Genomic DNA, 13,825 nt, shown 5'->3' with positions numbered 1-13,825 from the left:
CCCCTCCCCCATGGGTTCCTGTTAAGTTTCTCAGGATCCACATAAGAGTGAAACCATATGGTATCTGTCTTTCTCTGTATGGCTTATTTCACTTAGCATCACACTCTCCAGTTCCATCCACGTTGCTACAAAAGGCCATATTTCATTTTTTCTCATTGCCACGTAGTATTCCATAGTGTATATAAACCACAATTTCTTTATCCATTCATCAGTTGATGGACATTTAGGCTCTTTCCATAATTTGGCTATTGTTGAGAGTGCTGCTATGAACATTGGGGTACAAGTGCCCCTATGCATCAGTACTCCTGTGTCCCTTGGATAAATTCCTAGCAGTGCTATTGCTGGGTCATAGGGTAGGTCTATTTTTAATTTTCTGAGGAACCTCCACACTGCTTTCCAGAGTGGCTGCACCAATTTGCATTCCCACCAACAGTGCAAGAGGGTTCCCGTTTCTCCACATCCTCTCCAGCATCTATAGTCTCCTGATTTGTTCATTTTGGCCACTCTGACTGGCGTGAGGTGATATCTGAGTGTGGTTTTGATTTGTATTTCCCTGATAAGGAGCGACGCTGAACATCTTTTCATGTGCCTGTTGGCCATCCGGATGTCTTCTTTAGAGAAGTGTCTATTCATGTTTTCTGCCCATTTCTTCACTGGGTTATTTGCTTTTCGGGTGTGGAGTTTGGTGAGCTCTTTAAAAAATATGGAATGCTTCACGAATTTGCGTGTCATCCTTGCGCAGGGACCATGCTAATCTTCTCTGTATCGTTCCAATTTTAGTATATGTGCTGCCGAAGCGAGCACACACTGGGTCCTTTTAAAGGGGGCAAATGCGGGGCGCCTGGGTGGCGCAGTCGGTTGGGCGTCCGACTTCAGCTCAGGTCCCGATCTCGCGGTCCGTGAGTTCGAGCCCCGCGTCGAGCTCTGGGCTGACGGCTCGGAGCCTGGGGCCTGTTTCCGATGCTGTGTCTCCCTCTCTCTCTGCCCCTCCCCCACTCGTGCTCTGTCTCAAAAATAAATATAAAAAAAAAAAACATTAAAAAAATAAATTCCGACTTCAGCCAGGTCACGATCTCACGGTCCGTGAGTTCGAGCCCCGCGTCGGGCTCTGGGCTGACAGCTCGGAGCCTGGGGCCTGTTTCCGATGCTGTGTCTCCCTCTCTCTCTGCCCCTCCCCCATTCGCGCTCTGTCTCTCTCTCTGTCCCCAAAAATAAATAAACGTTGAAAAAAAAAATTTAAAAAAAAATAAAGGGGACAAATGCGAAAACACAGTGTGCGCAGACGGGCTTTGTTATTTGTTGTTGAACGACTGATATTGACTCAAAGACATCAATTTGTTTGTATCCCCGGGGGAACCCCCCCCCATATTCTGTTTTCGATTTCTACACTGGTTTATGTACGAATGTGGGTTCTGAGCCTCTCCGATGAAGCTACTTTTAGAAGCTGGAGGAGAACAAAGAGGGTCCTACAGTAGGAACAAAATACCAGTGGCAGGGACCAAAGTGGTGGTCACACCCACCCTGGGCCTCGGTTTCCTTATCTGAGGGTAGAGACCGAATAGTTCCCAAGATCCCCTGCAGCCCTGTGACAAGCTGGGGAACTGTCTATTGAGCCTGGCTCTCAGTGTGTGGAAAGTCAAGCAGAAAAGGGGCCGAAATGGCAAGAAAGGGGTTTTCTTCACGTTAGAAATGGCTGTCCAAGTCACCTGATGTCTTTTTCCCTTTCTTTTCTTTTTTTTTTTTTTTTTAATTTTTTTTTTTTCAACGTTTATTTATTTTTGGGACAGAGAGAGACAGAGCATGAACGGGCGAGGGGCAGAGAGGGAGACACAGAATCGGAAACAGGCTCCAGGCTCTGAGCCATCAGCCCAGAGCCCGACGCGGGGCTCGAACTCACGGACCGCGAGATCGTGACCTGGCTGAAGTCGGACGCTTAACCGACTGCGCCACCCAGGCGCCCCTTTCCCTTTCTTTTCTAGTTGGCATGAGATAGGGACTGGCTGCTTGGGGTGTCATAAAGTGACAGGAGAAAGACTGGCAAGAATCATCCAGAAAAAGTTCTGGCCCCGCACTGCCCGGAAGCCCTGAAGGGTTGGAAATAGAGCCAGGTGCAGTCATGACACCTTTATATACCCTAGGGAAATAATCAGGATGAGCTTAAAGTTTGGCCTGTGAACCCAACCCACTTAGCCTCAGCAAAGGCGTTTGGGATTCATGGGTTAAGGAGGAAAACGATAAATTGATCACAACAACTCTTGCTGACGGGGCACAGGCTTCCGCCGGGTCTCATGGAGAATTTCACCCATGTGATCCTGGGTGACGCCGGCCACACCGCTGTGGGTACAGCTATAACATGCTATTTCTCTGTGAGAAAGATGGCGCCTGGAGATAACACTTGAAGGTCACGCAGCTCAGTAGCAGTTGAGCTAGAAAACGAACCCCGGACCGAGTGAAAAGCCGATGCCCAAAGCCCGCGACCGTCGTTTCTGTGCAATAGGACCCCTCTCAGATGTTTGATTGGTAGAACTGTTTCTGAATTTGATGAGTATATAAGGATGAGGAATTTGTTCTTTAATATTTTAATTTTAAACGCTTTCCCTTCTATGGAGAAATGATGTTAAAGAAGAAATGGACCACGTTCTCGCTGACGGATGTATTTGCATTTCTGGGCAGCTGTTTGAATCACAGGACCCCACCCTAACACTGCTCCCACCTGGTGACAATGACCATGAGCTGTCCCCAGAGCCTCAGAACATAGGCAACTCCTCTCCCTGGCCTGGCACAGGCCGCCCACGATATGGTGGTAGCATAACAGTATTCTCGTCTCTTGTAAAAGTCGTGCTAAATGAAGAATAACTTGCTGGGGGGAGAGTCTTAGGTCAAGTTAGAAGATTAATCAAATTGGGGGCACTTGGGTGGCTCAGGCGGTTGAGTGTCCGATTCTCGATTTTGGCTCAGGTCGTGATCTCACCGTTTGTGAGTTCAAGCCCCACACAGGGCTCTGTGCCGACAGTGCAGAGCCTGCTTGGGATTCTCTCTCTCTCTCCCCCCCCTCACCCACTCACATTCTCTCTCTTTCTCGCAAAATAAATAAATAAATATTTTTTAAAAGATCAATCAGATTTGCAGCATTATCATTACCGTGGAGCTAGTAAATGCTAGCAATTCTTAGCCTGAGCATGGACGACGCCTCCGTTAATCCAGACGACAGACAAGTCCTTTAATGCATTCTTGAGTGATACGTGTTTTCAAAGAGTGTTGTCGTTAGCCAATCACAACTGCAGGGGCGACTGATGTTCTAGGTTTGTATCTCTGGTGCTATAAGATAGCAAGATTGGTTAGCAGGTCAAGGTAGGAGGTGACAGGTGAGGTTCAATCCTAGAAAATATGTGTCCACCTGGTGACCTTTAGAAAAGTACATCTGTAAAGGAACATTTGAGGAAGTGTTTCACCGAGACTCTCAGGGTGAGAAGGGGGTTCCTGATGCCTCAAATCATCTTTCCGTCGTCTGAGTCAGGGCCAGTGTAGACCATGAGGGTTTGGTTCCATGCTGAGTTGCCAGAGTCATCTTCTGACCACGTGACTCCACCAGTTAAAACCTTTTGGTGGTGCCGTCTCTCCTTCAGGGGTCCTCGAACTTTAGTAATACGTGGACCCATTCCAAAGGAACAAGAAGTCTTTGGGGATCCTTAGTATTGGCTTAAATTATTTTAATTCTAATTTTACCTAAACATGAGCATACATAAATCTACATAGATTTATAAAGTCAAAACAAATGTGGTTATAAAGTAACCACAAAAATGGGGCACCTGGGTGGCTCAGTCAGTTAAGCATCCAACTTTGTCTCAGGTCATGATCTCACGGTTCATGGGTTGGAGCCCCGTGTCGGGCTCTGTGCTGACTGCTCAGAGCCTAGAGCCCGCTTCGGATTCTGTGTCTTCCTCTCTCTCTGCCCCTCCCCCTGCTCACGCTCTGTCTCACTCTTTCTCAAAAATAAAGAAACATTTAAAAAATTTAAACAGAAGGGGGCATCTGCCTGGCTCAGTCAGTGGCGCATGCGACCCTTGAGCTCGGGTTTGTAAGCTCGAGCCCCATGATGGGTGTAGAGAATACTTAAAAATAAAGTCTTCAGAAAAAAATAATAAAGTAACCATAAAACTACAAAACAAACAAGGTCTGAATTAACAACATTAATTTAATGTGATTAACAGTTGACTGGAGCCAGTTGTGGCTCATGATGTGACCAGGAGGTTGCTTGCTTTAAGGATGTTCTTTTGTGTTTCGTTTACCTGCGTGACACGGGCTCTCTCTTGCCTTAATTTTCCTATAACTATATTGTTTGCTCCCCAGAAATGTCTTGGTTGATCTTATCCCTTGACATTCACTTGGGGCAAAGGTATCTTTGGCCGGTGACGCCATCTCTGTTCTCTCAATCATATAAAATACTTCCGGAATGCTCGCTTTACGCCAAGCGCTGTTCAAGTTGCACAGGATGTGGAGCAGTAGACAAGAAAAAACGTCTCTGTTGTAGGAGATCACAGGGGGGTAGGGGACACAGCCTGGGAGACTCTAGTAAGCTGCATTAACGACCCCTGGTATATCAGGTCCAACTGGGACTTTGCAGATGTGATGGCGGCGATCACGAGATTGGGAGGCAGGGAGATTATATGGGCCCTAAATGTGGTCACGTGTACCCTCCAAAGAGGAGGATAGAGGGACACTCGCAGAGGAGACAGCGACACGAAGATGGAGTGGGGAGACATTTGAAACCGCTGATGTTGTTGGGAGGGGCCACAAGCCAAGGAGAGCCAGAAGCCAGGAGGGGTCGGAGGAGACAAGAAATGGATTCTCCCCTAGAGCCTCCAGAGGGAGTGTGACCCTGTCCACACCGTGATTTCAGCCATACTGGTTTGGGGCTTCTTGTCTCTAGAATGACGCAAGAGTAGATTGTTGTTGTTTTGAGCCACGATATTTGTGCAATTTGTTGCAGCAGCCATCGGAAACAAATCTGGAGCCAGGTTAAGTAAATATGTGTATAATTGCAGCGTGGATATATATAGGGAATAAAAATAAAGCCGGGATCGGAGGGTAACTGGAGTAGGGGTGAGTTTGCAAATATTTGCAGGCAAAGGGATGGTGTGGCAGAGGTCTCAAGACTGGAACGAGCTTAGTGGGCGGGAGAAGCAGCAAGAAGACCGGTGAGACAGGAATCAAGATCAAGGTGGGAGGGAGATGGGAATGAGAACACAGAGGAAGGTAGCAGCCAGGTCATGCAGGGTCTTCAAGGCCCAGGGGAAGGACTGGATTTTATTTTAATTTTTTTAACATTTATTTATTATTGAGAGGCAGAGTGAGACAGAGCATGAGCAGGGGAGGGGCAGAGAGAGGAGGAGACACAGCATCCGAAAGAGGCTCCAGGCTCCGAGCCGCCAGCACAGAGCCCGACACGGGGCTCCAACCCATGAAGCGTGAGATCATGACCTGAGCCGAAGTCGGACACCCAACCGAGTGAGCCACCGAGGCGCCCCGGATTTTATTTTAAAAACCATGTAACGTAATCTGACCTGTGATTTAAAAGAGCACTCTGGGGGCGCCTGGGTGGCGCAGTCGGTTAAGCGTCCGACTTCAGCCAGGTCACGATCTCGCGGTCCGTGAGTTCGAGCCCCGCGTCGGCCTCTGGGCTGATGGCTCGGAGCCTGGAGCCTGTTTCCGATTCTGTGTCTCCCTCTCTCTGCCCCTCCCCCGTTCATGCTGTGTCTCTCTCTGTCCCAAAAATAAATAAATGTTGAAAAAAAAATTAAAAAAAAAAAATAAAAGAGCACTCTGGACGTTGCATGGAGACTGCAGGGCAGCAAGAAGGAGAGCAGAGAGAGACCAATGGATCCATCAGGAAGCTACTGTACAGGTCCAGGGAGTAGGAGCTGGTGGGTTTGATGCGGGGGTTAGTGGAGGAGATGGGAAGAAATGGTCCAGTTTGAGATAGACAGTTTTAAAGACAGATGGTACCACTCTGTGGGATATGGGAGAAAGAACAGAATTTGGGATGGCAAAGATTTTGTCCTGAGCAACTGATACAACAGGGATACATGACTGAGCACTTGAGATGAGCCTTGTGCAAAGGAGAAACGAGTTTTTTCTTTTCTTTTTCCTTCCTTCCTTCCTTCCTTCCTTCCTTCCTTCCTTCCTTCCCTCCTTCCTGTCCTTTCTCGCCTTTCTTTCATGGCTCGAAACAACAGAAATCAATCCTCTCATAGTTCTGGAAACTAGAAACCCAATATCAAGGTGTTGGCAAGGTCCTTCTGGAAGCCCCGAGGGGGGATCTCTGCCATGGCTACCAGCAAGCCCTGAGTTCCCAGCCCGAAAGTGCATCACTACAGTCTCTGCCTCGCCTTCACACGGCTTTCTCGCCCTGCCTCTCCGCTGTGTGTCTGTGTCTCCTCTTCCGCCTTCTATAAGGACATCCGTGGCTACCGCGTGGGACAACGCAGTTCTAGAAGTTACACCGAGTTACGGAATATTTGTCCCGAAAGGGACCTACACGTTGACCAGACGCGAGCCTCTCAGTAACAGAGGACGAGCCTGAGGCCAGGCGACGCGAACCACCTCATCCCAGGGCCCAGCAGCTCCCATGCTGCATCTTGAGCCAGAACCCAGGCCGGTGGAAGGACTTGGTTCCTTGTTTCCCACGCGGAACGGTCGGTGCTCAGGGCTTGAGGTCGTACTGAGGAAGTCAACTGACTGGAAACGCTGTATTAGCGTCTCTTATTTTTTCACATTCCTGCAAAGTTTGGTTTGGTGTGGGGCACCTTCTCTTAAAAATCAGGAGAATCGGGGCGCCTGGGTGGCGCAGTCGGTTAAGCGTCCGACTTCAGCCAGGTCACGATCTCGCGATCCGTGAGTTCGAGCCCCGCGTCGGCCTCTGGGCTGATGGCTCAGAGCCTGGAGCCCGTTTCCGATTCTGTGTCTCCCTCTCTCTCTGCCCCTCCCCCATTCATGCTCTGTCTCTCTCTGTCCCAAAAATAAATAAACGTTGAAAAAAAAAATTAAAAAAAAAAATCAGGAGAATAAAGGCCTTCTTAGAAGTCCGCGCACACAGGTGCACAGCGCCCAGAGGGACCAGGCGGAGTCATGGCTCCGTAAGTCAGGCTGCCCGTTCCCTCCAGGGCTGGTGAACAGGCTCCTCTCCTGCCACATCTGGGCTTTCCTGGCCAGCATCAGTTACGCTTGCTACCTGGTTCATCCGATCCTCATCATGCTCTACAACGGCCTTCAAGAAACGCTCATTCACTACAGCGACACCAACATGGTGAGTGAGTCCCCACTCTCCGCTCTCGTGTGGCTCCACTGTCCCTTCTCTGCTGGAGCCACCACGCAGCCCACTGGCTCGGGGAGAGAAGCTCGCTTTGTTGTGGGGGCTGCTAGGGGCCTATTGTCCTTTGCTTTCTTTGAGGGAGGGCTTTGGGATAATATCTTTCTTCGATTTTATTCATCCTATTTATTTTAAGTTGATTTTTATGTATTGGTTTTTTTTTTTTTTTACATTTATTTTTGAAAAACAGAGTGAGACAAAGCGTGAACGGGGGAGGGGCAGAGAGAGTAGGAGACACAGAATCCGAAGCAGGCTCCAGGCTCCGAGCAAGTGGTCAGCACAGAGCCTGATGCGGGGCTCGAACCCACGAACCGCGAGATCATGACCTGAGCCGAAGTCGGACGCTCAACTGACTGAGCCACCCAGGCGCCCCTATTTTTATGTGTTTTGAGAGGCAGTTAGAGAGCCGGTGGGGGAGGAGCAGAGAGAGAGGGAGAGAGAGAATCCCCCGCAGGCTCTGCACTGTCAGCACCGAGCTCGATGCGGGGCTCGAACTCACGAACTGTGAGATCGTGACCCGAGCCGAAGTCAAGAGTGGGATGTTCAACTGGCTGAGCCGCCCAGGCGCTCCTACCTTAGTTTTAACGTTCAGGGCTGGAGGTCTTACAGATCTAGATCATACGGCCGGGATGATGCCCTTTAAAACCAAACATAGTACGAATCTGGTAGTAGGATTGCATTTACTCTGCCCCTCTTTGTCTCCAGTTCTACCTTTTCTCTGGACACTGTTTGCTGACCATCATCACTGGGCTGGCCCTGACACTGTTCATTGAGAAACCATGTCAGGAGCTGAAGCGGTACCTGTTGGGACCAGTGCCTGCTGGGCCATGAACATTCTGGTAAAACCCTAGAGAATGACTGGGTTTTTTTCTGCTGGCAATGAGCTCAAGTAGACAGGGGCTCATTTATGTAACAAACGCTTGTGTTCCCGAAAAGCGGTGTGAATTCTGATTTGGTGAATGCTTAAGATATACAAGTTCTCTCTGTGCTTAATGCAAAAAGAGTTCTGAGTGTTTATTTACTATATAAAAGAGTTCTGTGATAGCCTGTTGGGTAGCACAATAATCACTCTCTGATGTACCTTTTTAGAAAAAAACAAAAAACAAACAAACAAAACCAAAGAAAAACAATCTAGATTTGTGATATCTTGTTCGGCATGTACTTTCTGTACCAATGATCAGAGGAAAACATCAAATCTAGTGAGTTTAATGCAACTTGGGTTATAATCACATTTCTTGGTAAAGTCACAGTATGTAGTTTTTCACATCATCGTTATCTTTGTGTTATCATGATACCTTTGAGGACTTGTAACTTTATTTCGGAGCCTCAGGATTGTGTGACCCACTAGCGTGCCCAGTTCATGGGTGTGTCGTTACAGGCCTTCCAAACATTATCTATTTTACAACACGGTCGCTGTTATGGGTTGAATGTGTCCACCGAAAAAGAAACAAAGTCCTAATCCCGTCATACCTTAGAACGTGACCTGTTTGGGGGGGGGGGGGGGGTAGTGTTCTTACAGAAGTAATCAAGTTAAAATGAGGTCATGGGGGGAGGTGGCTCTAATCCAGTATGACTGGTGTCCTTGTAAAACAGGGAAATCTGGACATAGAGACAGATATGCACAGAGGGTGGAAGACGTGAAAACAGACAGCAATAAGGCAGCCATCTACAAGCCAAGGAACGCCAAAAATTTCGGGCAGACACAGAAGCTAGACGAGGCAAGGAAGGACTCTCCCCTAGAGTGTCAGAGAGAGCAGAGCCCTGCTGACACCTCGAGTTAGGACTTGCAGCCTTCCAGAACAGTGAGATGATTTACTGTTGTAAATCAGCCAGTTGTGCAACCCTAGCAAAGAATACGGTCCCTCAACAAAACTCCCAACAGAGAAGGACGAGATCCAATCAATGGCTCCCATCCCAACTCTTCGGTTTCCAGCAACAAGGCCTGGAAATGGAGAGATTTATAAGGCCAGGGTGTCCAGGCTCTCAGGCTTGTGTTCCTTCCCGGGTGTGTGATTTCACGTTAACCATCCCTACTTGCATTTGCGTAACATCACTTAAAACAACGCTCTCTTTGTGTACTCAATAAATAAAGGGTTTATCAGCAATCACGGGGCTATGAGGAGCTAATTAGCACAGAAGACTCCCCATCTCTGTACTGTGTCTCTCCAAGCGGATCTGCTGAGACCACCACTGGAGGGTGGGGAGGGCTGTAAGCCTCAAATCTTTTGCCAGGGCAACCGACAGCGAACCTTGTCCTTTTCCACCCCACCCTGGGGACCCTCATCTCCCGGAGGCTTGGTCTGTTCTCCTGGTAGAACCTGACCTGAGCCAGGAGACAAGTCCCTGCCCGGCATGTTCAGTGTCTGTATCAGAATGCACCAAGTTGGGTTTTTGGGTAACCTCCAAGTTCATGGAGTTCTTTGGGAGCCCTCTGGTGGCTGATTTGGCACCTCTGACTTAATTAGGCCTCAGAGGAGATCTTGAGGGCGTGTGACCTTTGCAGGAGGAACCCTACAGTCCGGATGGATGCTGGTGGGAAATGACTCCCCCGCCAACACTGATGGGCTGTCAAATTGCCAAGTGCTTCTGGTTATGAGGCTAGAAACTTGGGGCCATGGAAATAGCTTTCATAACGACTAGTGACATTGCCTTTGAAAGTTTCTTTTTGTTTTTTTTTAATAAGGAAAAAAAAATACCCTCTCCACGCTTGCAATTTCACAAAATATAAAGTAGGGATAGAGAAATCCAATTTTGTTCTGGCTTTTGTTTCGATCTGGAATTCCCGAGGGGTTTAAGATTTATGGAGTATGTGGAACTTCTTTCAATCCCGAAGCAAACTGTAAAAAAGCATATGACATTTACGAGACAGCTGGAAATTTGAACACGGCCTGGATATTCGATGATACTAAGGACTCACTGATGTTTTAATGTGGTAGTGGTATTGCGGTCATGTTTTTGTTTTTGTTTTTTTAAGAGGCTTTATCTTTCAGCTGCATCCTGAAATATTTATGGACAGAATGATAAAATCTGGTATTTGCCTCAAAATAATACCAGGAGGACGAGGGAGACCAGAAACAAGATTGGCCATGTCGTGATACTTTTTGAAGCTGGGTGATGGGTATGTGGGGGCTCATTATACTGGGTTGGTTTTTTTTCTCTATTTTTGTATATAATAAACTGAAGCAAATTTCTAGAGGCGGCGACATCAGCATAGAGAATTGATGGGTGACTCCTCTAATTCTCCCTAAATTCTGAAATTCATGTTTCGTCCCCACATACCAACCCGGGGACAGGTCACATTGACAGTATAGTCACCCCCGCAGGTCTAAAGGAACTCCAGCCGCCCTTAAGTTCCTCCCGACTGGTGTTGGGAGAGTCCAGGGATATCTCGCTGGTCTTGTAAACGCCTGGACCCTCCCCGCTGCCCCTCCCCCACCCCGCCTGGCTCCGTGCTCAGCCTACTGCGTCCATCCAGAGCACAAATGATCTCCATAAATGTCACAAGCAGGTAAGTCCCCTCTGCCCCGCCTTGTGCCACCTGTGCTCCCTCATTGAGGCTTTGATGCAGTGCTGCTAAGCGCTCAGCATGTTGTTCCAGAAACTGCTCTTGCAGATTTTCCTTATTCTAATAGAGGTCGTTCTCCCTTGGGTGCCCCATGAGCCGATGGGCGCTGGGATGGACAGTGACAATTGTTTGCCCTTTGCATTTGTGCTGTTCACCACTAGCCCTGATCACCATGGCTGGCACACAGTAGGTGATCAATAAATGGCGGCTGAGGCAGTGATGGAATTAACCCCTTCTTTTTTTAGGTGATTCCTTTTCTGGGAGGCTTCTCGTGCCTACAGGCAGGCACCTCTCAACCAGGTCTTAGATATGTTCAGTTTTGTAAGACTCTTATCCCCAAATGGCCCAAGCAGGCCCCCTTCCCGGGAAGGTCAAAGCTGAGAGGCTCCCAAGTACTTTTAAAAAGGTGAGAAGCCTTTAGAACTAGAGTCCGTAGACCCCACCTGGGATGGAAAACAATGCTGTGCTCATATCGCGGAGGCAGCCATTTTGGGTGGCCGCCGAACATGCCTATTCCCTCCTCCCTTGCCAAACCAAACTGACGTTCCAGCATCAACACTGGGGAGGCCCCATACTTCGTAAAAGCCAATTTTGGCTCCCTCGGTGCTCTTGCCGGTGATTGGCCCAAGTGTGGTCATGTGACCCAGCTCTGCCCAATGAGACCTAAGGAGGCGTGTGCCGGGGACTTCTGGGAAAGACTGTCCTCGCGGGAACGGGTGGGGGTTGGGGAGCGTCAAGGAGAAAGTCCTTCTCGTGGTCGCGTCCCTCAGCCTTGTGAGGATGTGGTGCTGTTTGGGGTTGTGGCCGCATCCTGTGAAAATGGAGGCGGGCCAGGCTGGCACACGGAGGCTGACAGAGGGACTGAGGGAGGCCAGGCAGAGTGAGGGTGGTGACACTGTACTGAAACCAGAACGATTAAGGGACTGTCTGGACATTGTATCCTGAGGGCTCGCGGGGCTCGACTCTCCGGGCAGAAGATTGGAAGCCGCTTCTCTGGGGATTCTGACGGGCCTGAGACCAAAGCCCGAAAACCATTGACATAAAAGGCTGTCCCCAAAACGTCCTCACCCGGTGCCCTCCGGTGAAGCTCGGAGGTGACAGGTTCGAATCACAGGGTCAAAGCAGGGTGACCAACGCATCCCCATGTGGCCGGGACTTCGTCGGTTTGGGCACCGAACCCTCCCCCGTCCCGACGCCCCTCAGTCGTGGGCAGACAGGGACGCGCCACTGTCCTTGCAGAGGTGAGAGAAGGGGCTGCCTCCACTGAAGATGCCGGGACAAAGAAGTGACTCCTCTTTCGTTCAGTCGTTCAGTCAAGAAGCGAATGTTTCTAACGACCACCTATTGGCAAGGACTCCAGGACTACTGATGCGAATGTCAGGCATCCTGTTGTGAAGGAGCTTCCGGAAATCTCTTAGGGCGGCCAGAGCAGCCAGGAATGGCCCAGAGTTGCTTTGGACTAAGGAAGGGGCCAAGTGCTGGGTATCTCAGCAGATTGTGCAGTACAGATAGATGATTATCACTTAAAATGGCGGTTGACTTTTAAAAATTTGTTGATGATGACTAGGAATGCATTAATATACTCTCCCAAGTAACTGTAATTTTATGTAGTATTTCATTTTTATTAGATAAGAGGCTCATAAAACAAGGTCCAATGCTGCACCTTTTGTCCTACATGTATTAGATGAATTCTTTATCTTTCTTTTTTTAATATTTATTTATTTATTTATTTATTTATTTATTTATTTATTTTTCAACGTTTATTTATTTTTGGGACAGAGAGAGACAGAGCATGAACGGGGGATGGGCAGAGAAAGAGGGAGACACAGAATCGGAAGCAGGCTCCAGGCTCTGAGCTGTCAGCACAGAGCCTGATGCGGGGCTCGAACTCAAGAACCGTGAAATCATGAGCTGAGCTGAAGTCGGATGCTCAACCGACTGAGCCACCCAGGCACCCCACTATCTGTTGAGTTCTTTTTTTTTTTTTTTTTTTAATTTTTCATTTTTGGGACAGAGAGAGACAGAGCATGAATGGGGGAGGGGCAGAGAGAGAGGGAGACACAGAATCGGAAACAGGCTCCAGGCTCCGAGCCATCAGCCCAGAGCCCGACGCGGGGCTCGAACTCACGGACCGCGAGATCATGACCTGGCTGAAGTCGGACGCTTAACCGACTGCGTCACCCAGGCACCCCTATCTTTCTTTTTTTTAATTGGGTATAATTTCTATACAATAAAATTTGCCTTTTTCTTTTTTTAATGTTTTATTGCTTATTAATTTTTTTATTTTAATTTTTTTAATTTATTTTTAAGACAGAGAGAGAGCATGAGTGGGGATGGGGCAGAGAGAGAGGGAGACACAGAATCCGAAGCAGGCTCCAGGCTCCAAGCTGTCAGCACAGAGCCCATCGCGGGGCATGAACCCACAAACCATGAGGTCATGACCTGAGCCAAAGTCGGGCGCTGAACCGACTGAGCCACCCAGGCGCCCCTTATTGTTTTATTTCTTTTTGAGAGAGAGCGTGAGCAAGAGAGGGGCAGGGACAGAGGGGGACAGAGGAGTCAAAGGGGGCTCTGCGCTGAGCACTGACAGCAGTGAGCCCAACGTGGGGCTTGAACTCATGAGCCGCAACATCATGCCCTGAGCCGAAGTCCGATGCTCTACCAACTGAGCCACCCAGGTGCCCCTAAAAATTCACCTTTTTTAAAAGTGTGCACTTTTCGTGAGTTTTGACGGATACATACACTCACCGCCAGCTCTTAGCAACTGTCTCTCATCCCTGTAGTTCTGCCTTTTCCAGATGTATTTATTTTTGAATGTTTAATATTTACAAATGTAAAATATTTCACAGTCCAAGCCTAAAGAAATGAAGCAACTGATAGCCCACATGTCC

General features: G+C 48.7%; 1 protein-coding gene and 1 non-coding gene across 2 annotated transcripts in view; one reads left to right on the top strand and one right to left on the bottom strand.

Moving 5' to 3' along the window:
• The window catches only part of LOC121032694 (O-acyltransferase like protein), a 70,055-nt gene extending 57,461 nt beyond the window's left edge, over positions 1 to 12,594 (top strand). Inside the window, exons 14-15 of the mRNA XM_040478485.1 lie at positions 7,164 to 7,306; positions 8,075 to 12,594. Coding sequence (XP_040334419.1) covers positions 7,164 to 7,306; positions 8,075 to 8,200 — 269 coding nt within the window. The 3' untranslated portion in view covers positions 8,201 to 12,594. The remainder of the gene's footprint in view (positions 1 to 7,163; positions 7,307 to 8,074) is intronic.
• On the bottom strand, positions 698 to 804 carry LOC121033262 (U6 spliceosomal RNA). The gene has a single exon (XR_005791788.1). It is a non-coding gene; the product is annotated as a U6 spliceosomal RNA (small nuclear RNA).
• Positions 12,595 to 13,825: the final 1,231 nt, after the last annotated feature.

The sequence above is a fragment of the Herpailurus yagouaroundi genome, unplaced genomic scaffold (genome assembly GCF_014898765.1).
Source record: "Herpailurus yagouaroundi ecotype Mexico unplaced genomic scaffold, PumYag 142, whole genome shotgun sequence".
NCBI classification, from domain to species: domain Eukaryota; kingdom Metazoa; phylum Chordata; class Mammalia; order Carnivora; family Felidae; genus Herpailurus; species Herpailurus yagouaroundi.
Note: the sequence above shows the minus strand (reverse complement) of the source record. Positions and strands in the feature narration are given on the sequence as shown.